The sequence below is a fragment of the Serinus canaria genome, chromosome 4 (assembly GCF_022539315.1).
Source record: "Serinus canaria isolate serCan28SL12 chromosome 4, serCan2020, whole genome shotgun sequence".
In the NCBI taxonomy this organism is placed as follows: domain Eukaryota; kingdom Metazoa; phylum Chordata; class Aves; order Passeriformes; family Fringillidae; genus Serinus; species Serinus canaria.
The window spans coordinates 39,981,740-40,004,674 of record NC_066317.1 but is presented as its reverse complement, the minus strand read 5'-3'; the positions used below and the strand labels follow the sequence as shown (position 1 = coordinate 40,004,674).

General features: G+C 38.4%; 2 protein-coding genes across 2 annotated transcripts in view; one reads left to right on the top strand and one right to left on the bottom strand.

Annotated features, from left to right (window-relative positions):
- Positions 1-1,297: 1,297 nt before the first annotated feature.
- LRP2BP (LRP2 binding protein) lies at positions 1,298-13,139 on the top strand. The gene is made up of 8 exons (XM_009101495.4): positions 1,298-1,580; positions 1,837-1,949; positions 3,833-3,946; positions 5,473-5,615; positions 5,693-5,798; positions 6,265-6,488; positions 10,153-10,318; positions 12,102-13,139. The coding sequence occupies exons 1-8, from the start codon at positions 1,298-1,300 to the stop codon at positions 12,165-12,167; spliced, it is 1,215 nt and encodes a 404-aa protein (XP_009099743.3). The 3' UTR covers positions 12,168-13,139.
- A 137-nt stretch (positions 13,140-13,276) lies between these two features.
- SNX25 (sorting nexin 25) overlaps positions 13,277-22,935 on the bottom strand; it is an 81,289-nt gene continuing 71,630 nt past the window's right edge. Inside the window, exons 14-19 of the mRNA XM_050973807.1 lie at positions 22,429-22,593; positions 19,230-19,347; positions 18,000-18,066; positions 16,676-16,857; positions 15,062-15,162; positions 13,277-14,291 (exon numbers count right to left, since the gene is read on the bottom strand). Of these exons, the coding sequence (XP_050829764.1) occupies positions 14,217-14,291; positions 15,062-15,162; positions 16,676-16,857; positions 18,000-18,066; positions 19,230-19,347; positions 22,429-22,593 (708 nt within the window). The 3' untranslated portion in view covers positions 13,277-14,216. The remainder of the gene's footprint in view (positions 14,292-15,061; positions 15,163-16,675; positions 16,858-17,999; positions 18,067-19,229; positions 19,348-22,428; positions 22,594-22,935) is intronic.

Sequence of the window (22,935 nt, the reverse complement as noted above, 5' to 3'; positions counted from 1 at the left end):
GGAATCTCATCTTTCCAGCCTAGCCACCTACACACACATCTGCATCCAGCCAGCCAAAACTCTTTCTAATTCCTGGTATTAATTAGTTCTTGAGCTTCAGGTCAAGAACACCTCATTAGTGCCTGCAAAACTCTTCTGCTTTTGAATAACTGGTACTTGTACTGGTATAAACACAGAAGCTACAATTCTCATCTATTTTATGTGGGGCAGCCCCAAGTGCCAGGTAAGGACAAGGCTTCCTGGCTGTAGCTGTTCTGGAACATAACTTAGCAAAATTCTGAGCTTTGTATCTCAGATCGCACATCTTGCATTTGTATCAACAAAATTAAATTGGAAAAATGGTTCTAATAAATGTGTAATCAGTCAGATAAAGCAAGGTGTGCTGGTGAATCTCACACCCTTCTGCATCAAAAGCAGCCATGCAACCCATTGTCTTTGCTGAAGGGTACTGCTGCTTTCACAGACGTGTTCTTCACTCTGCCTGTTCAGTCAAGTAATTAATTGATGCTTAAAAGAAAAGAAAATATTTTCCTGTGGATTTCTTTGGTTATATCATCTACACAAAATGAATCAAGATTAATTTTAGGAGTTTTTGGTACTTAAAGTCACTTGGGACTGCTGGAAAACATTACATCGAACCACACAAATCTGTAGGCATCACTCTCCCGTTTTGATTGTTGCCTCTGTCCCTGTCGCTATAGAAACAGATCACACTGCCAAAAATGGAAGAATGATAATCATGTGGAAAAGAAGAAAAAACTGGGAGCACAGCTAAAGATTATTTTGAAAGCATTCTCATGCATTTTGATATTAGTCCCTTTTTAAAAGAGAGACAGCCAGAAGCGATCAACAGAAGTGGAAAAAATGTTTTACATTTCAGGAGAAACCTCTAACAGCATCTTCCCTCAATTATCCTTTTAAGTTTTTTAATATCTATAAGGGCAAAACAAACTACATTACAACAAACAGTTTCTGATCACTGGAAGCAGCGTTAAGTCCCGCCTGCTAGTCTCAAATGTCATGGCCTGGTGCCTTTTTCTCTGAATTGCATTTAGAGTTTCTGCTCCTTTTGCCTGTAGTGTTCTACAGAGGATTTTGGGGTTCTGCTTTTAATTTCCGACAGAACGGGCGGTAGCAGGGAAGATCCGCAGCCCGTCCTGTCTCTTATTGAGAGCTCGCTCCGGACAACGGCCGGGACGGAGCTGAGCCCAAACGGAAAACGCCGTCCGTACATCCCCATCTATCCATCCTTCCATCCTCCAGCGCTGCCGGAGGCCGTGGCGCCCCAGGCCGGGCAATGGAGCGGCGCCGGGTGGCGACACAGGCCCGGCGGGGCGGCGGCAGGCCCCGGCACAGCAGCAGAGGTCGATCCAGGGCCGGCGGCGCCAGGAGCTCCCCACCAGCGAGGGCCAGGGCCGCGGCCGCGCTCCCTTCCGGCCGTTCCCGGTCGGGCCGGGCCCGCGCATCCCGGCAGGGCCGGCCCGAGCCGCCCTCGGGCGCGGGGCTGCCGGGGGAGCTGGGCCGGCGGTGCTGGCTGGCGCTGAGCTGCGAGCGGCTGCCGCAGGAGCCGGAGCCGCCAGGTACCGCTCGGCAGGCGCGGGTTTGAGCTCTGCACGGCGGCCTTCATGCACACACGGGTCAGGCTGTATTCACGGAACGTTTCCTTCGGGCTGTCTTCACTCAGCTTTTCGGTTTTATAACAGAGCCTTCTCTTTCATCTGAGTCTTTTGAAGACCATATTAGAAAGGGGACCCGGCCGGCTTCAGAGCTCTACTGTATTAACGCAGGTTTCAGCTCTTAGGGGACGAACCCAAACGTGTGTCTGTTTTTAATCAGAGACCCACTCCCGTGATGCGCTCTTGGCAAATTCGGCGGAGTCGCCGGTGAGGAGTGAGGCACGTGGATATCCTCCATCACCTTTTCTGGATGGACAACGATACTATGAACAGGTGCTTTCCCTCTTTTTAAGTAAATACTATAAAGCAGACAGTTTTCAACACCTTTTCCGTGAAAAAAGAGACACCTTAAAAAAACCTAAAAGAGGTCCCCTATACCTGTTCTCTTACCATTAAAATCACCTTGTGTTCCCCCTAAATAAGCTACACTTTGCCCAGACATCTAGTGAGGTCTTCCAGTTCCCTCACAGGTCTCCTAAGGACCAGATAAGTAAGAAGCAGCCCATCCTTATAGCTAACTTCCAAGCCAGTTGGGGTTTTGGGCAGCTTACTGCCCAAATACAACACACTTTATTTTCAGTTAGAGTGAGTGTGAGCCCTGACCAAGACACAGCTTTCGATCTTTGTTCCCCACCTGGGGACTGGAACTTGTTGGAATGTTTTATCTTCAAGATCTCTGTCCCTGCCCAGTTTGGCTAAAATTGGTCATCCAAGTCTTTGAAAGTAAATCCTCAGGGAACAGAGTAAGACTGGCTGGCAGGTGAAGGTAAACCTCAGCTTCCTGTGAAAATTAGAACTTAGTTGAGGAAGATAGAAAAGAATGTAGTACAAACACTGAGTCAGGTATTTTCCAATGTGACATGCACAGATTCAGTACTGTTTACAGTGCAGCAGTGGTACAGTGTAAATCAGTCTCATGGTTTGCAGCAGGAACAGAATTAACTCAGGCTTTCTGCTTTCTGGGCCCTGTCCTTAATGCTGTTTTTAATGAATTACCTGAGACAACTCCATGGAGCTGAATGAACAGATTCCTCTCTGTTTCTTGACAAGCTGGCTTGGATGTCCATGACAGATATTGCTGCACATCCCTAAATTTATTCTTTGAGCAGGTTTTAATTTTCTGATTTTTTAATGTATGTCTGTACTGCCTAAAAATGCACATGTTCATAGCACTGTACTTTTAGATACTGGAAAAAAAACCACTTCCTAATCACAGCCCAGTGTCTCCTTCACATAGCACAAAATTCTCAGGAAAGGTGAGATTAAATGTGCCTCCTGCACTTCTTTTTCTGATACTCATGACAGCTAGTCAGCTAGTTGGAAAAAGAAACTGTTTTTTTTTTTTTTTTCCCCAGAGTTCTTTAAAACTACAAAGCCCCACAATCGAAATGGATAAGCTCCCAAGACAATTAGTAGTTTAAGATAATAGCTTGGTCAGTATTAGTAGGGGTTGGTCATTGTGAGGATATTTGACTGACTGTTGAGCTATTGCTCAGTTCTAAGCTTTGGCTGACTTTGTTTTTAAGGATTTTTATCAAAACATACAGAAAATTTGAAGATAAAATATAGATAAGAATATTTTAATTTCTCTGTTGTTTTTACTTAGTGTTTATATGTAGAACTATTTCAGTTAGGACACCAGGCTCAGTTAACTGTTGTATTACAGTTGTTTAACTGTATTTTTAAATGGGGTTTCTTCTCAGACTTAATGCAGAAGCAAGTACTCTCTGAGATTCATTCTTAGGAGTGAAAGCACCTCTTGTTGCAGGTGACACCTCCATAAGAAATGTGTGGCAGACATCTGGTTTATTAGTCTTTGTGAAACCAGTCCTTAGCAGAGATGTAAAAGCAGGCTGTTAAACCCTGGAGGCGTAAGAACAGCTGCCCTAAGTTAAATGATGTCAGATAGTGGGGTCAGGGACTCTGAACTACACTTCATCTCCTCAAATTAAAAAGATTTGTGGCAGTTTGTGGGAGGGGAGAAAGTTTGTCAAAATGCCTTTTGGTTACCCAACTTTCTTGGTTGTTAACTTACTCTTTTTTGCCAGTTCTGTGGTTGCAATTTCTTGTTTTTTGTTCATGAGAGAAATACACCAGGTTGAAAAATTGTAAAGGTGTACTTATCCGAGAGTTATTGTTTGTTTTCTCTTTCCCAGGGGTCATACACACAAGCATTAAAGCGATTTGAAAAAATCAAGGATACAGATTTTCAAGCAATGTATCAGCTTGGTGTAATGTATTATGATGGACTTGGCACTAAAAAAGACCCTGTGAGTAATTTAGCTGCACACTTTTTATTTTTCTTCTAATATTAGCTGATAATTACTAGGAGCTTCTTTGTAAGCATGATTATTTAGTTTAAAATTAACAGCCTTTTCATTTAGAGTTAGTTTCATAAAGTGCAGATGTTTCCAGAGCATCATTAAAGAATGAAGGCTCTGGGTTGAGGAGGTTCTCAAAAATGGTTATAATAAAATAGGAATAAAAAAATACAGTAATTTCTATTTTAAAATTAACTTTCAAGGGCTTGGTTGAACTTCATGTGGAAGCTATGTTAAAAATTGCTTTAATTCTTTAACTTTTTTATAAACATGTACATGAAAATAAAAGTGAGTCAAAATGGAAATCAAACAATTCTGTTTCAAAGCATAAGATCTCTAGCACGAAGATTTTTTAAGGCACTTTCTATTCTTTTAGCTCAGATGCCAGAGATGATTGTGCTTCTGCCAATGGTTGACAGTATTATTCTTAAGTTAGACACATGAAAAATTACATTTGCAAGCATTTGAAGAATTCAAACTGAGGAATTCTGTTACAAAAAAGGAAGACAAAGGAATGCTTTGCTACAATAAGGAGACTTAATTTGTTGGTGAAGATGATCTTAAAAAGTAGCATGAGGAAAGAACACAAGCATTAGGAATAAAAGGGTCAGTTATAAGACAGAAGGCCAAAAAAATGAACCAAAGAGTATATTAACAAAAGGGCTTCCTGTCTGGTGCTTACTGCATTGTCAGCAGAACTGAAAAGATTCTGATTGGGGTTTAGAGGTGGTTTATTTTTTCTGTATGTTTGCATAATTACCACATTTGCTAACTTGCAAATAAACATTTTAACAAAGTTTCTTTTTTTCTTATGTATTACAATATGAAAGCTAAATAAAAGCAAAACCTTTTATAAAGGACTGCTTCCAGTGTATTTATACAGGGTGTCCATGCTAAATCCTAACAGTGTAAATCTTATTTCTAAAGTAATTCTGAGGCCCAGTTGCTTATATGCAATATTCTCCATCTGCTTATTTAACATTATCAGATTTTGTCCTTTATGAGTCTAAGGTATTTTAATTGCAGGGACTTCAACGTGTACTATGCATCACTTTGGCTTCTTGTTAAGATTGTTTCATGATTTCAGATACAATATGCAATATTAAAAACTTCTCAGAATTCTGAAATTGAAAATGTTACAAGTGTAGGATGTGACATTCATTTACATAAGCACAATAATATTTTTGGGGAAAATTTTGTCAGTGAAGAAGAGTAATATATTATCAAATGAAAATTTATGAGGAAGTGTTTCACACTAAAAATATTCTGGGGTAAAAAATTTAGGGGCTGTCTAGCAACCAAAGATTAATTCTGCTTTGGTATGACAGTGTTTTCCAAGCTGTCCTGCCCGTATGCCTCAGCCTTTCTTCAAAGGGGAAAAAATTACCTGTCTGGCAGAAGTTAGTGCATTCTCAGGTTATATATTTCATCCTCTTCACAGTCAGAACCTAATACCTTGTATGGCTCAATTTTAGGAAAGGGGAGTGGAATACATGAATAAAGTACTCAACTCTGATTCCCCAGAAGCAAGTCACTTGAAGTTTGCAGCTGCATACAATCTTGGCAGGGCGTATTATGAAGGATGTGGTGTTAAACATTCAGTTGAAGAGGCTGAAAGGTAAGAGCAGTCTATTATTTTCCTGAAAAATTATAAGATTGTGTGTTTCTTAAACTTTGTTGTCCCCATTTTCTTAGGTTGTGGCTCACTGCTGCAGACAATGGAAATCCAAAAGCAAGTGTAAAGGCCCAGAGTACTTTAGGAATGCTTTATTCTATGCCAGTTCTAAAAGATATGAAGAAGGTAAAGCCCTACCTTTTGAAATAAAAAGTAGTCATGACTAATTTTTATTTCAGAGAAATAATACAGTGGGGTATATTTGACTCTGAAAGTTGTATTTTGAGTAGTTAGACATTCTCATCCATTTAACCATATGTGAACAGATAGTCAGAATTCCTCATTTTGACTCACTTGACACTGCTAGCTAAGATTTATTTACTTATTTATTTTTTTAGTGAGAGTATCAGAAAGAATGATAGAATGGATTAAAGTTTTGTCAGCTTTGGTAACCTTCATAATTCAAGCAGGTAACACTGATTGACAGCTCTGACTGTAAATGAAGCAGGTTTAAAAAGCCTTACAAGGATTCTTCTTTCTTTTATGTATAAGCACTTCTTACAGGATGGTTGGCATAAAAGCTTTAATTGAAACAGTATACAAGAAAATCAGCTAAGTAAATACATACCCCAACTTTGTGCCTCTTGTTTAGGCCTTTTTCTGGCATTCAGAAGCATGTGGCAATGGAAATCTGGAATCAAAGGGAGCGCTTGGCATTATGTATCTCTATGGACAAGGTACACATCAAAACACTAAAGCTGCTTTGGAGTATTTGAGAAAAGCATCAGAACTTGGAAATACCTATGCTCAAGGCCATCTTGTGGAATATTACTACACTACAAAATTTTACTCAAAAGCTGTTGAACTAGCCGAAAGGTAATTTTTGTTCTATGTTTCATTAAGGTTCTTCATGCAAGACCACATAAAACAGATTTAAATTATTATTAGATTATGGTCCTGTCTTTCAAACTCAAGAAATGTCAGAGATAATGAATTGCAAAACATCTTTAACAACAGAATAGCCTATGACAAAATTAATACTATTAGGTTCTCAATTCCTCAGTATGATTGAACTTTTCCTTCTGATTCAATAAAGCAAAACAGCCTTGAACTAGAAACCAAAGCAGATGCCCCCATGCAATCCTGCCTTCCTTGTCCACTCTCTCTAGGTTTATCCCTTCACCGTTCCCTTTACCCCTACAGTCATAGTGTCAGAGACCCCCCAGGTTGGAAGGCATCTCTGATCATCTGGTCCAACCTGTCTTGGCAAAAGCACAGTCTAGACACAATGGCCCAACACTGTGTCCAGCTGAATCTTAAAAGTGTACAAGGTCAGTGAATCCACCAGTTCCTTTTACCTGCTTTTCTGTCTTTGGGATGTGTCTCCTTTGGTTTTGAGCAGGCTCAGAAACTTGGAATTAAGTCAAAGGGGTCTCTTGCTACCTACTTTCCTTACCTTTGAAGGGAATAAACAAACAGTTCATTGTCCTTCCAGGAGAGCATTCTTGAAAAATTCCCAGCACTCACTAGCTCCTTTATTCTCCATGGAAGCTTCCTATGGAGACCCTTCCAACCGTGCTGTGAGCTGAAGTTTACTATTCTGAAATCTGAGACCTTTGTATTAGTACTAACCCTCAAAGTGCTCAACAGGATCCCAGATCCTCAATATCCTCAGTACCCAAGGCTATCACTCGCTGAAGTCCTACAAAGTAGATTTTATTGATTTGGGAGTAGCAGGTCAAGCAGTGCCTCATTCCTGACTGGCACATCTGACATTTGGTTGAGGCAGCAGTACTCCAGTGCTCCATTCCAGGAACTTCATGAATGTCCTGGGAGTTGCTGTATGCTTATTGCATCTAATGCCTGGGTAGTTCAAGTCGCCCGTAAGATCCAGATTTTGTTACACAAAGCTTACTTAAGTGACCCAACTATTACCTTGTTGGTCTTATGTCTTGATTCAGAGGTCAGTAACAGATGCTTAGCATAAGATCCCTCCTGAGATGATCCCTCTGATCCTGACCTAGAGGCATTCAGTAAGGCTTCCAGAATTGCCATTGTTCACTTCTCCACATTCAAGGTTCTCCTTAATTCAGTGCATGACTCCTCCTCTTTTTCTGTCTTTACAAAACAACCTATGGCCATCCCTCACAATCCTCCTGTTATGTGAGTTTTTCCACCTTGCTTCAGTTATTCCTATGGTTGTGTGACTTTGAGTGGGTGCAGAGCTCCAGTTCCTCCTGTCTGGTTCCCAGGCTGTGTGCACTGTACACATACACTTGAGGTGGTTGTCTTCTGGTCCTCACCAGGAAAGCAGCTAAGAATATCTGTTGCTGCTCTGGTTGGCCTGGCTTATTCCCCAGTTGGTTGGAACATGGCACAAGTGCAACCACTTCAGGTTCACTTCTCTATCTTGAACTATTCAAGCAGGACAAGAGCAGTGTTGGTGCAATGTTCTGTGGCTGATAAACAGCACATTTCTGTGACAAACCTCCAGAGTTTACCAGTGCATTGATAAAAGTTCAATCTGTCCATCAGATTATTGACTTGCAGGAAATAAGATGCAGATAGATTGACTTCTTGCCCAAGTGGCACATGATAACATGCGTGCTTTTTGGGGTATGTCTACATAGCTGCTGCTGCACAGCAGCAAACATGTCACAACTTAGCATCTTACAGAAGCTGCACTATATGCCACTGAATAGCAGAAGCTCTGGTTAATTCAGTAATTCAGCTATGGATGATGTTTGCTCTACTCCATGCTGAGAAGGACTGTTTCTCTCTGAACTGCTGCTTTTCTTTCTTTTGCACTGTCAAACTGGAGCAATAACTCTTCAGTCTGGTCTAGCCTGTCTCACTGGGAATGAATCCCCTCCAGTCAATGCTGCATGGTAGATTGTCCAGACAAATAAAAAGTGCACCTCATCAGCTGTAATTGTAATTGCAGAAAATAGCAATGAAATCCCACAGTACTGTCAGAGGTGACCATTTCTGAAATAATACACTTGAAACGGTACTTGAAAGTTACTTAATTAGAATTGAAGATAGCCTTGAGGCAAAAATCTCAGCAGTTCAGCCAGTAATATCAAACACTGATACCTTTTCTGCTGAAATTTGTCCTTCTATGGTCATAGCAACTACATTTGTTACATTATATACAAACATAAAACATTATGTGACTATGTACAGTATAACCCTTCCTAATGGAGTCTACATTACCTACTGACATTACCTACTTATACTTCACTTCAAATAATTCAGTTATCCTACACAGTTGTACTTCCCAATTGCTGTGGTATGTTCTTGAAGTCAGCTGTGCCTAAATAGAATTTTTGCCTGATTTGACTGGATAATATTATTTGCATTAGCACTCTGTAGATTATCTTTTGGAGAGGAAGGGAAAAATGTTATGTATCAGGAATAACAAGAGGTAATATGTTACTGTTGTTTTGTTTTTATGTTCTTGCTAAATAAGAAGTATTGTGTTGTGTTACTGTATTTGTTCATGGGACCAAATTAGGTGGAAGAACATCATTCCCAATGCTTCCAGGTGATCTAGCAGGCACTGACGTGCAGAGGGTCATTTGAGAACAATCTTTCATAAACACTGATTTATAGGAAGTACCTATAAACTGAAATTTCTTGCACTTTTCCTTCTTCTGTCAAGTCTGTGACTCTGACACAGCTAAAATGATATGTAAAGAAGGATACAATTACTGTTTGGTACATGAAAAGGATATGGGGCTTGGGGGTATCTGTTCTAAGAAAACAGAAAAAAATAAATTCCTACTTAGGTATACCATTTTCTAATATTACAGTGATTATACTAGATGATTATATGTTTGTCCCTCTGATTCTTAAAATAGTTTTTAGTAAAAACATGCTGAAACTAAGATGACAGCAAGCAAGCAGAAGAAGGGAAATAATTGAGCCGAGATAGTGATAAGTGGTTTTCCTAACAGAGCTTTATAACCAGAGGGTCTCAATTTGTCCAAGATTTTCAGATTACTGTGATTTGCCAATATCCTTGTAAGAACTGGAAATTTTAGAATCATAGAATCACAGAATGGTTTGGGTTAGCTCTTTAAGGATTGTCTAGTTCCATCCCCTGTGTTGTGGGCAGGGACATTTTCCAGTACATGAGGTTGCTCATGTAGTGAAATAAGATCAAGTAAGAGCTACATTAAATACTACGTGAAATAAGAGCTTTGCCTTTCTTCCACATACAATTTCCATAAAATAATTTATTGGGAACAATTAGCATAGAATATGTTGCCTTTTACAGCTAATATAACTATAATGAAAGTGACTTCAAAAGTTGTATACTTGTTTGCTCTTTAATACCACAATATTCAAATAAGACTGACTTAAAATCAAATACAAAATAGAAGAATCCTCATAAGATGCTGAATACATGTAAATTTCAGCTTATTTTGGATAATAATGTAAACAGAAAGGAGGCATTGTTAAAGTCATATAAGATCAACTTTAATTATTGCTTGAACTAGCATTATCTAACATAATGCTCTAAATTCCACAACAGGGCTACAGCAAATGATGACATCAACATGCTAGCCAAGAAAATTGATTGTCATCCAACATATTTAGCTAAGGGGGCTGCTATGGCTGCTTTCTACTTGGCTAGATGCCTCCAGCTTGGCCGAGGCACAGAGAAAGACCGGAAGGCTGCTGAGAAGTACTATTCTAAAGTAAGTGGAGAAAGTCTTACAGACTGGTTTATATCTCACAAAGTTGAGTGATACCTTGGATCGGAGTCTAGTCTGAGCTTGCTATTTCATTAAGGACTCCAACACTATGTTAAAAAAATATTTGCAAGAACATGTAGACTGATAGAAATGTACTGAAAACTTGAAAGGATGCCATCTGCCCACTTGCATAAGCAAGCAATATAACCAACAACAATAACAAAAAATCCATGGCAATCACCACAGCAAAGAGCTTGGTAACTTGCAAAATAAATTAGCTAAACAAATTGAATAATTTTACCCCAAATTAATTTGCTTTCTGATGTTCTCTCACAACTGAAAAAAACATAACTTTTCCTTATACTTTAGAGTCTGTAATAATTACAACCTTTATTAAATTTGCCATAACTGGTTCTCATGCTTATTTTTATATTTACATTTTCCATGATAGCTGAGGATCTACTGCTTTTTCTGTTCAACATATACAGGGGGGAAAAAAAAATCAGCTACATTTTTCCCAAAGCTCTGAATTTGGAATAAGACTGTTGAAAAATAAGCTTGAGGAAAAATACTAATAATGGCCTCTAGAAGATTAATCTGTTGAGTAATTACAGTGATGTCTAAAGGCATCAAGGCAAGGTTGCTTTACCAGCTGAAGGGAATGTAGCAAGTTGGCATCTGTGCTTCAAAGACGATGGTTTCTGTGCAGGTAGTGACCATTTGTTTCTGCAAATAGAATACTGTGGTGTCCATCTTGGTGCAGTCTATATGAATGGAGAGTTATGGAAATTATAAATTATCAAGCAAATTTTGTGGCTCTTTACTCAGGGAAGTCACTGATAGAGAAGGCTTAGCAGAGCAGGTGATCTGCTATGCCTTCTCACACACATTTAAATATTTTGTTCTCTCACTGTAAAAAATGTTATAGAGGATAGGATGAGGAGGCAATCAGGAAAGGAACATAAACTGTGGTATTATGAGCATTCCTAGTTAAGGCACTGAAGAGGTCCATCAATTAAATTGTTGCATGGCTTTGCAGGAGTGTAGCCCTTCCCACTGTCTTCTAAAGTGTGGTAAAACTGCCACAGCTGGAAGAAGACCACGGCTTTCACTCGTTATTCACCTGCTGTACACCTGAGACTGGTCTAGGAATGTCACTGATGTCTCACTATAAAGAGGTGCTTCCTATGACTGGTGCCATGTGTCTCCTAAATTTATTAGCAAAAGAGAAGCAACATAAAATAAACAAGAAACTCCCAGAAACAGTAACTTCAAAAGAATTGTGGGGGTGTCCAGGTTTTTTTGTACCTGCAAAATTCTTATGTTAACTGTATAATTACACTTACCTAAAGTCGTTTGTTTTAATTGACTACTCAGCTCTGGTTATGGCCTACCATTCTTAGACAAAGTCAGTTTTGTAAGAGATGAGGAAGAGAATATGGGGATCCCTAAGGGTCCTGAAACAGATGATGGATGTGAGTGAAACTCATCCAGTCTGTAAGCAGATTTATTTTTCCAGCTGTGGTGCTGCATATGCCATGCCAACAGACAGAATTTTTAAAAAAATAAAGCCAAGACTAATACTATAGTCCAGTATGCTAATTTTAAATACTAATTTTTTTAATGTGGCATCAGAGAAAGGATTCAAATCCAAATATGTTAACTCGTCAATACTTTAGCAAGTTGACTGTCTCGTTTTTTTGACACTTAAAGACTTTGTAATATTGATAACATACAGTTTTATTGTAGCTATAAATTACAACACTGATATTCTTTGTTTTTAAAGGCATGCTATCTGGATCCTGTTGTTGCTTCTCACCTTGAATCAGCAGCTAATCTTGGGATAATTTAGTGTTTGTTTTAACTGTGACTGGTGTATAAATATATTTCCTACAATAAACCATCATTAATCTCCAGCAATGATAGACTGTTCATCACTTACTGCTTGCTTTTCAACTTTCTATAAATTGTTATTTAAAGCAGTTCACTGACTCATTTTATCCACAAGAGAAATTAAAAAGCTGATGCTCTCTTTAACTGAGATAAGCTGAGACAGATTTTCTAAAAATCATATTGAAGACTTAAAGGTTTATTAAGGACATTTCACTGGACAGATGTATTTTCTTCATGTCATGTTGCTACATAGTACATGAATCAAAACAAAACCAAAGAAAGATGCTTGTTTCCTTTCTGCATATATAGTATTTAAATGTTAATATTCTGAAAAGCTTGAACCCAAACTTGTTTCATTTTCACACTCAGCCCACTTACAGGCCATGGCCATTTTTAAAGCTTAACTTGTTAGTACGTATACTTTCTTCCACATAATTTCTAAAGTATCTAGATTTACTTTAAAGTCTTATATAAATTTCTTTTGGATTGCAGAGACTCAAAGTTGGAAACTGTCCAGTAGAACCCCAAGCTTTACAATTCAAACCATACCAGCTTCTAAAACTAATAAATACTACTTACAGAACTGTGGGAAAAAAGCCCCAAACATCATTATGGAAATACTGAATATACATCCCCAAGACAAGGCCTGTTTTCCTCAATTCTTCATATTGCATTCACACTGCCTGTGTACTAGAAATAGCTGGAAATCTTTTGGCTAGGAGTATTTATGTCTGAGCAATGTCAAGCTGGATCTTCTATGAAAAGACACTTTGATTAACCACTAGGAAAACTTACTGATTGCTGTGGTAATCTTGCACATTTCTAAATGCCTGTTTACTTATGAAGCTTTGTAAGTGTAGAATTTGCCTTGCTTCTTAGTACTGTGCCACAACTTGAGAACTCTTCTGAAACTGTTAGAACAGAAAGCTAGATGTTACTAAAAATGTTGATTTAAATAGATCATACAGACATTACGTACCTTACAATACAGCCAGTCATAACTGCATGTAGTTTTTCTAAGAGCACAACTGTACTGAATTGAGAAGACAGTAATGAGTGTCAGCTAGGGATTTTTGATGATGTTTAATTATTTAGATGTGCATTAACATAATATTTACATATTTTTACATAAATTTAAAAAAAACCCAACCACCGAAGACAGTTTTCTTTCCTTGTAAAAAATAAGAGAAAAATTTGGAGGTTATTTGAAATTGGGGCATTTGAATAAACCAGCCCTGAATAATATCAGGGAAGTTATCAGAATGGTTTAATTAACTGTCTACTTGATCATTCATAGAAGCAATTCATAAGCACTAATCTCTGAACTAACATTGAACACAGGCATTCTGTTAGGACATACCAGTTTACAATACATAATTTTGACACAGACTTCAAAGCAATGTAGATACTTCTTACAAAACTAGTGCTGTCAAACCCATTGATCTGTTGTCAGTACAGCCTTATTATCAAGTGCTGCAATCCAGTTGTGATATTTATTGCTTACAAATGCTTCAAACTACAGGAAATCTTTGGTAAAACCAAAATTGATAAAATTTTCACAATAGCTTTACATGTAGTATTGCACAACAAGGCTTTTTCAATACACAAGAAAAAAAAAGGAATGCTCAGATCCTCAGTGAGGAGATTAGAACTGTACAACATTCATTAGTTTACCACTATAAGGAAAATTTCTTTCCATAAATGTTTAAAATATCTTCTGGTTTCTTTCAGCATATATGAACATTAATTTTTCAATCTATATTTGAAACAGAGGAGTAGTCAAATAGAACACTTTAAATAAAAATTGGCAGCTACACAGCATTTTTTTGTCTACCCTACAACAGCATCAGATCTTTTCAAGTCTGTACTTCACAAAAAACTCAAGAGGAAAGAAAAACGCTAAAAATAATCATAGTCCTCAGCCCTCTATGGAAAAGAGGAAAATAAGTTTCATGTCTATTCTTGAACATAGACATTTCTCTAGTGGTCCAATTGTGCAGATTCAAACCTAAGTGGCATTAAGCTGCTCTAAATGAGCTCTCAGCTCAGGACACAGTTCAGTTAGCAGCAGTTCCAGCAAAACCTGAAAAACAGAAAAGAGTTAAAATTATGCAGGTGCCAACCAAATTGCTTCTTCCTTTCTGTCATTTTTAGATAACCACAAATAACAGAAGCACATAGGTTTGATTACATTCATCATTTGTGCAACTACTTTTCTTTCATCCTGAAGTTAGCACATGTCCTACAGATAGCATGGGAAATGCCTTAAGGCTGAAAGGAGGCCAGTGCTGAGGGCAGCTCTGTTCAGACAGGGATTTCCCACCCAGTATAAAGTGGAGCTGTTCTGTCAGAGCCTCCACAGCATCATAAGCAAGCAGCAGGGCATGCACCTTCTCTCTGGTGCTGGGGCAGCACTGTGTGACAGGCTGCTGTCTGGAATGTGCCAGAAGTCGTAGTTAGATCCAGCTGCATGTTCCAACTATTCCCAGCAGTTGAGGAGTGGAACTTCTGAAAGGCTGCCATGTCCTAACTGTGAACCAGTTCTGGAGTTCACCTTCTCTAGGATTCTCCAAGGTATGTTTATTTTTATAAGCTGTATGAGGAAATTAGTTTGTACCTTATGAAGTCAGGCACATTGGATGTGGTAGAAGATCTTTTTTAGACAAAAACAATGCTGCTGTTAAACAGTCTTTTGTTATTCAAACTTAGTAAAGTGATCAAACCTAGAGCAACTGACTTATTTTAATAACAAACACATCTCTGCAAAAACACACCCCCTAGGCTTCAATACTGAGTAGAGCTCAGTAACTTACAGGATTATGAAGTTAAAAAGGTACTTTTCTGGTTACTCACATAAAGTAGATGCTTATTAGCCTTTCTCTCTTGCAATGCATTGAACACTTTCACTACACCATGACGGGCGTTTTGTTGTCCAACAAGATTCTGCAGAGTATCTGCAACAAACATTACTTCAGTTTATGTTGTTTCACTCATGCTAGGCAAAACCTCCAGCCAGAATCATTATTTTACTACCCAAAATCACAATCATAAAGGTTGGAAGAAACCTTTAAGATCATCTAGTTCAACTATAAAGACAATACACAGAGTTCCTACTCACCAACCTTTTAGAAACATAGCTTGAAAAGACACCCTTATTCTCCAGTTACCCAATAGATAATAGTGTGTGCATCTCAGAACATTTTAAGTGTTCTAACATGATACATCAAATGCTTTTCAGTAGTTCACCTCCCTGAGTCAAGTCTCATGTCACACATCATTAAACCTTTCACTTAAATACACCTTAAGCCAAAGACACAATTTCTACAACATTTAAAACAAATTTAGCACCTGAATTGCCTCTCAGTCTTCACAGAGAATACTTCCCACCAGAAGGCAGTTAAGAGAATTCTGAGTCAATTATTTACACTTTGGATTAAATTAGAGAAGAAATAGTGATTCAGTGCTCCATCATTAATCTAAGGTGCATTCAGCTGTGTCCTGACATATGGCTCCAAGCTCAGAAACAAACAGGAAATCAAATAATACCACAAACCAACTATGGGAGGCTATTTAGGTAAGTAGATGAGTATATAACACAGGCAGTAAATGGAAGGGTTGTTTACACATCAAAAGACAAATATTTTGCATGCATACCTACTCCTTTTTTGCTGTAAAAGTTGATTAAACTACCTAATGCATGGAGGTATATGAGATATCTAAGTGAAGCCATAAAATAGCTCATTCTCTTCAGACAGAGCAGAGAAAAAGCATTCAAGCTATGTTGAAGTGCATTTCCAAGAGTTAATGGTAATTATTTTGATTCTTTTCAGTTAGGTGCCTTTGGGTTCACATGATCTCTGAGGAGTCAGAAATATGTAACTGCATTTCCTGTCCTGTGAGTGGGACAGGATGGAGCATCTCAGAATGGTGCCCCATGCTGTCTGAAAAGGGGGCTGCCCAAGCTTGGGAGAGAAGGGAAGGAAAGTACTGAAAAAACCACTCCATCTAGGAGCTTCTTCTGCCCAGGCTCCAGGTCACTCTAATGTTCAGTGCTCTGAGACCTCTTATCAGAAACAGACAACACACAACACTGGCAGCACAGGTTGATCCCTCTCTCTCCAAAATATAAGAGGAAGAAGTATTGGGGTGGTGCCACTCTCCCTGTTTGGCAAGTAATTCCAAGTAGCAGAGCCACATATTTGCTCACAGAGAACCAGCAGAGAAAAAAAATCAACTGAGATTCCTTGATGAACATTATGCACAAAAATTCAGCAATTCTGATTTTGCACCCACCAGTAATATCTGAATCCATACCTTCTACCAGACAGGCAGGAGAGGCAAAGACTAAGACCAAAATTATCCTTTTTTATAAAAATAAACTTAAAAGTCTACAGGAAAATACTTTGATTAACCAGTTTCCATATTAGTTATTAAATCTGTGATTAAGCAGAATCAAAGTGATCTCACCTGGAATGTTTTCAAGTAGTTTTTGCTGTGCTCTCTGTTTTGTCTCCTGCTTTTGTTCATCGCTCTTGGCTCTCGGTGGTGGAGCTAACTTTCCATTTGGCCAGAAAGCATCTCGAAAAACACCAATGTAGTAAACAAGCATTGGTTCACTGAACATCCAGTGTACAGTGTCACGGATTTGCCTGTAAAGTAGTGTAGAAAGGAGCCCATCAGAGCTAGTCTCATGTTTTAGCCATATTTATTCTTTTTACTCCTCAAAGTAGTGGAAGAGATGTTCTTTTTCATGTAATTTTGCCAGTATGCCTGAGTTGACTTCATTAGCATAACAGCAGGTCATATTCAGGTCTGGGTGCTCTAGGTTCTAGGTCACTCCAGATACCTCACTTAGATCTGGAGAAGGCTGCTTTTCAATGTAATCCACAAAAATCCATTTCAAATTACAAATACTACATTGAAATACACATCCAAGCTACATTTCAAGGATGGGCACTAAAAATGCTCCACCAGGAAAAGTCAGAAAAATCAGGTCACTAATAGCAGCAAACTCCAAACTAGTTGCCTGTGGAGATGTGCCTGCAAGGATAAAAATAGACAGTTTTGATAGAAGCACAGTAAGTTCCTTTACAGATAGCAAAGCACATTACTGAAGGGATTACAGACAGAGATATGAGCCTCTTCCTGTGGCTGCACCACTCACTGTGGCCTTCAGCACCAGGAGTCTAAGATACAGCAGGCTCCAGTCAGTGCTGCTGCCATACAGCCAAATCCCTTAAAATCAATAAAGTCAACCTACATGTAATGCTACACAGGAACTTTGCATGCAAGCTATGCTCACAAATTCTCTGCCTCTGTCCTCCTTCAGCCATTTTCCAGTTATCAGCAGGGTATGAACAAATGAACCAATCAATTTAAAACTCAGTGGATACTGTCTGAGACCAGTCCAATTTACTGCTACGTAATACACATAAGAGGCTTTAAAAGCCATGCTGGCAAGTGCAAATTTTATCACTGACTGGACAAAGAACAGCCTGCTGTGCAGATAGAATACTTCTAAACTTCTTTCTGACCAGGGATACAGCTTTCCATATGAAGGTGTTTATAGACAGGTATGCTCATAACCTCAGGCAGGCCACACCTGGCAGCATAAAGATAATTCACATATCTGTGTTTTCTCTAATAAACATAATATAGCTGTAAATTGAGCTGTGGAAAACAAATGCAGATTATCATATCCAACAGGATGTCCAGATTATTTTTAACAGTTCTTCTGTCATCTTTTTAATAGAATGATGATGAAAGTTCAATTAAAGCAACAGCTACTTACTTGTTGATGGTTCTTCCAAAAGTGACTTGTACTAGTGCAATTAATGTTTTTCTGACCCACTTGAACACTAAAACAACAAAAAATTATAAAAAATAATGACCAAGAAGTTAATAACATTACAGAACCCATGACTATATGCAAAACCTTCCCCCTACCTCCCACCAAACCAAACCCACCCCCTATAGTAAACACATTGTTATAACCCTTTCTAAGATTCCATTAATTGTACAGAGGTTTCATTTTTCATGATCACGTTCCTTGTACTATTTGCTGTATAGTTTTTAAGTCCTGCAGGATACATAAGTATGCATATAAAATGCATTCTAGGTTATACCATAAATTTTTATGTGTAAGAATATTTCAAGTTTATTGAGCAACACAACTACTCAAACCCTTTTTTCTACTACAAAAAAACCAATTGTCCTCAAACTTCCCACCCTTTTCATACCTATTAGTATAAAGGACACACAGCAGCACCATTAAAATTCTGAAAACATTTTCATTCAAACCAAGCAGTCAGCTTTCCATTACAAATAAAGGAAACAAAAGTGAGTGCTTCCTAGTAATTAGTGGTAAATCTTCCTTTCATAGTGTTCACATCACAATAAAGTCTATATTTGGAAGATACATCTGCCAGTTTTGGAAGGTGACACATTTTGCAATAGTTACCCTGTAAATAATTTTATAGAGCATCATGTGTGGCTGCACATTGAAATAGATACAAAAATAGTTTTATTATCATCATTCAGTTACATAAAGGGGGGGGAATCCAGTATTTAAATATAACACAATTCTAGTATAATTTTCATCATAGAAGTTGCAGAACTAAAATGCATATATAATTCACTTAAAATTATATTTCTTTGTCAGAGACATGTTCTATAATAAAGCCATCTTTCCTTACTCAAGAATTCCTACAATCTAATGAACAGCCTATTTACAAAAAGAATACTACTGTTCTTTTTTCTTATATTTTCATGAAAAATTTAAAAATATTAAGTGCAAATGCTCTCCCCTACCAGTTACATTTTTATTGCCATTTTATATTGTAATTTCACTTTTGAATGAAAGCTCCAAAGTTATGAACTACTGAAGAATAGTTTGATTCCAAACTGGCTGTATAGACTGCAGGAATGTTTCCACTTATTGAAACAGCAAAAAAATCTGCACTCTGAAGTGCCCTGCAGAGCCAAGAGATTCCATTAGCCAATGAGCAGGTTTACATCTTACTTCCTCGCAGTTCAAAAATCTCTCCAATCAGCATGAAACACGGCTCAGCAAGAGAGTCCTTCTTCCCATCCACCTCCTCTCCATAGTCCGACAGGTCACTGTCCTCTTCTGTTTCTTCCTAGGAAGAGAGGGACAACATGGGTGTGTGCTGCAGTTCCCCAGCCTTCTTACAGAATGGATTTACTTACTGCCATGCTCTGCAGAAGGAGCACAGCCAGTCCTCTCAAAAAGCAGAGCCAAAAACTGCTGCTGGCAGGATCTGGCAAACAGGAATCTCACTAGGGATCTTGAAAACTTCCCATTGGACTAAAGTGATGAGGACACTACACTGCTGGAATTATTATCACTGCTGTATCTTCTTCTTGCAGCCTTGCCCCAGTAAGCAGCTCAATGCTGCCCAGATTTTCAGAATCTACTGCCTATATTGCCCATCAACACCAGCTGGATGAAAGAAAGCAGGTGATGTGGGAGTCGTGTACTGCTAGGAAACAGATGAGAGCCATAAGCAGTAGATGGCACTCAACAGTGTTTGTGATTGCAAAGCCTCCTCTGACACAACACCCATAAAAAACATTCAGGATGGGGAGCTAGACAGCTGGAGCTGTTTGCCATGCAAACAGCTGGGAAGAAAGGGGGAAAATCTGCTTATTGCACCAGCTGGCTCCCCCAGGAGAACAAACAGTGCCTTCACAGCTGAAGCCACCCAGCAGGATTAGGCCCTAAGCAGTTATCCTTGAAGTAAGCCGGGAGCCAGACCCAGCAGTGGAAAGGGAACTAGCCACTGCACAGACAAGCACCATTAATGAAAACTAGTCACAGGCAGAAACACAAATTGTGATACTTAATGACCTGAGCCTGAGGATACCCAAGCTCAAGGCACCAAAGGGAGAGCTATTCAGATAGACTCCCCAAAAATGACTGGGTTGAACCACCTCAATTCTGGCAGTACCACCTATTTCAGATTGAAGGGCAGACAGCAGGTTGTTTCTCACAGTCATGAAGATTGCTTCAGGATCAGGACTAGAACTCCTGTCATTACTCATGGCAGCCAACACATCCCTTTGCTTTCCTGGATCTTGCCCTGCCCACCTATGCTTCCAGCAAAGCTCAAGAGAGGCAGACCTGACCTCCACTGAGGCTGGTGCAATGCCCCAGTCTCTGGATCAGGAATGGTCACATTGATGTGCAAATTTTCTTCTTCAGCCTGGTTTTCAAAGATATCAGTCATCTCTTCCTTTTGTCCTCATCATTCAATCATCTAATATTGGTTTATTTTTCTGCTATTCAGTGAATCTCCTGTCATTTAGAAAATGCAACAAGAACTGTAAGTTCTTGCACTACAGTGCATTTTCTATCCATTAAATTTATAAACCTAAAAGCCCTTCTTTCTAGATGTTATCAACTGCATTTTTGCTCTGATTTGGTTTTGGTATAGAGAGCTAAAAAATACATTCTAAAGCTAACCCTGTCCAAGGAGTTTTATATATAAAGAAATTGCTGCAGTATCTAATCCTGAACAAAGCACTCAAGAGGTCATATTGCTCTGACATATATTTGAAAAATGTGAGATGAGATTAGGGGAAAGAGAGAGCTGAATGAGAGCATTCTATACTACAAAGTTGAAAACAAACCAAACCAGGAAGTCTCAGTTACAAAAAGAACACAATTATACCAGCTTTCGGTGTGGTTTAACACAACTTCATTTATGACCTTGTACCAAATGATTTAACCCCACTTTAACTGCTTTAGGAAAGTATCCAAGATGCTCTAAGTGGGGCAAGACTGAGCTGATCCAAAGCTCTTACTGAAAGACATGGGAGTCCAGGAAACAGCAGAACTAACCCCAGACTGCCTCACAATCTGTCTCCATTTTATTTTATTACTTTCACTTTAGGGCAATTGTTTGACATACTCATTCATAGGATCTAAGAGTTCCCACCATCTGTATTCTGTTATGTGTAAGCTGAAGGAAAGAAGGGAGAAGAGAGGGAAGAGAAATGTGAAGCAGTAACAGTTGCATAATTCTGCTTTATTTGTTCTTTCTCCTCTCACACACCAGTATTAAAAATTCTCTTTCCTTCTCCTGTAGTTCCCAACTATTTCCTCCTACACATTCCCATAACACAATATCTATCTCCCATGATACAATGTCTTGAGGATGTTTTTCAATTAAATAGCAAAAGAAATAGCTTCACACTTCAATACTTTTATGCTACTTTTACCTATCAGTCATTTTAGTGAAAGCATTTTAGATTTTAGAACTCCAGTACTTCTAGCAAAGTAAAACTAGTTTCTCAAACTTTCCTTATATTTATTACTTTGAAATGAGGCATATGCTTTCAGCACCTAGATGCAAACAGGGCATACTTTTGAAAGGTACATATAAAGGATTTTCTTATTTCTGAGATGCAAGACCATCTTTCTCCCTATAAAAGCCTAGAAGTGTACATGCTCCCCAATCTCAAATTATCCTACATAAGACCCATCCACTCCAGCATGTAAGAAATTAACTGTTTCAAATTAATTTTGTATAACATATAACTGAAAGGGGGAATAGAAACATCTCCTCGAATGTTGCATTATCTGAACATGAACAACACAGAATAGAGTGCCATGGAATTATGGTCAATTTAGTCAATGAGCTATTTTAGTCACTAATCAATTATTCATTGCACTTTGATAAACTGGGTTTTTATGGCTTAATAAATTCTCCAACTGGTTTGCCTGCATAGACTCCTGCCTGCATTTGCAAATTCCCTCAGTAAGCCTGTACTATTTGCCAACAGTTTTTTGTCAAAACTAGCTCTGCTTCAGAAGTTGTCCTGAAATTAGGGATACACAGCTGTTCTTTCTTGCCAAGAGAATATTCCCAAGCGAGAATATTTTTACCTGCCAAAATCTCTGAAATATGCATGTTCAGAACTCAAAAAGTGGAAAATTCTGCTGCAAAACAATCCCACATGAACTGCAATTTCTTTATTTGGAATAGTTTACACATTTGCCTATGTGCATGTACCAAAAGGCAGGAAACCTGTTTTTTTAATAATCATCTTTTAAATTCATAGGCAGCTCTTTGGTCACTTACAGTAAATTACAAATGACCTTTGGAAATATTGCCTGCCATTCAAATACTAATGACTCTCCCTGCTTACTTAGGATAAGTAATTAAATTTGTGAAGATTACTTTTCTACCACTTACCTCCTGATGAGAAAACAAATCACCAGGAAGTCGTTCTAGAAATGAGGAGAGTGAAAACGATGACTTCTTGCCTTGCACATCAATAACTTTGAGGTGCTCTGGGGAGGGGCTCAAGAAGGCATAAAGTGCTTCACTCTGGCAGAGTCTTTCATCAGAGAGTAATTTCTATGAAACAAAAATAACGATGCTTCACAACACAGCAACACATCAATTAAATATTTCTTGTTAAGGAATAAGATGTATTGAGGCATCCAACAAAACTGATTAAATCACAGCTCAGAGGTAGTGTGAGAAAAAAATCCCCATCTCACAAAGATACTTTAAAAAACTATTTTTAAAGTACTGGAACTAGTAAGAATAAATCTTTTAGTCTTGCAACTTTCTTGTTTTATAACAATTTCTCATGTGTAAGGAATTTGTTGTGAAGAGTTTCAGCTGAAAGTGGCAATTAAAGGATTCATTATTTATGATTCCTTAATTAACTGAAGTTTAAATTAACTAACTTAC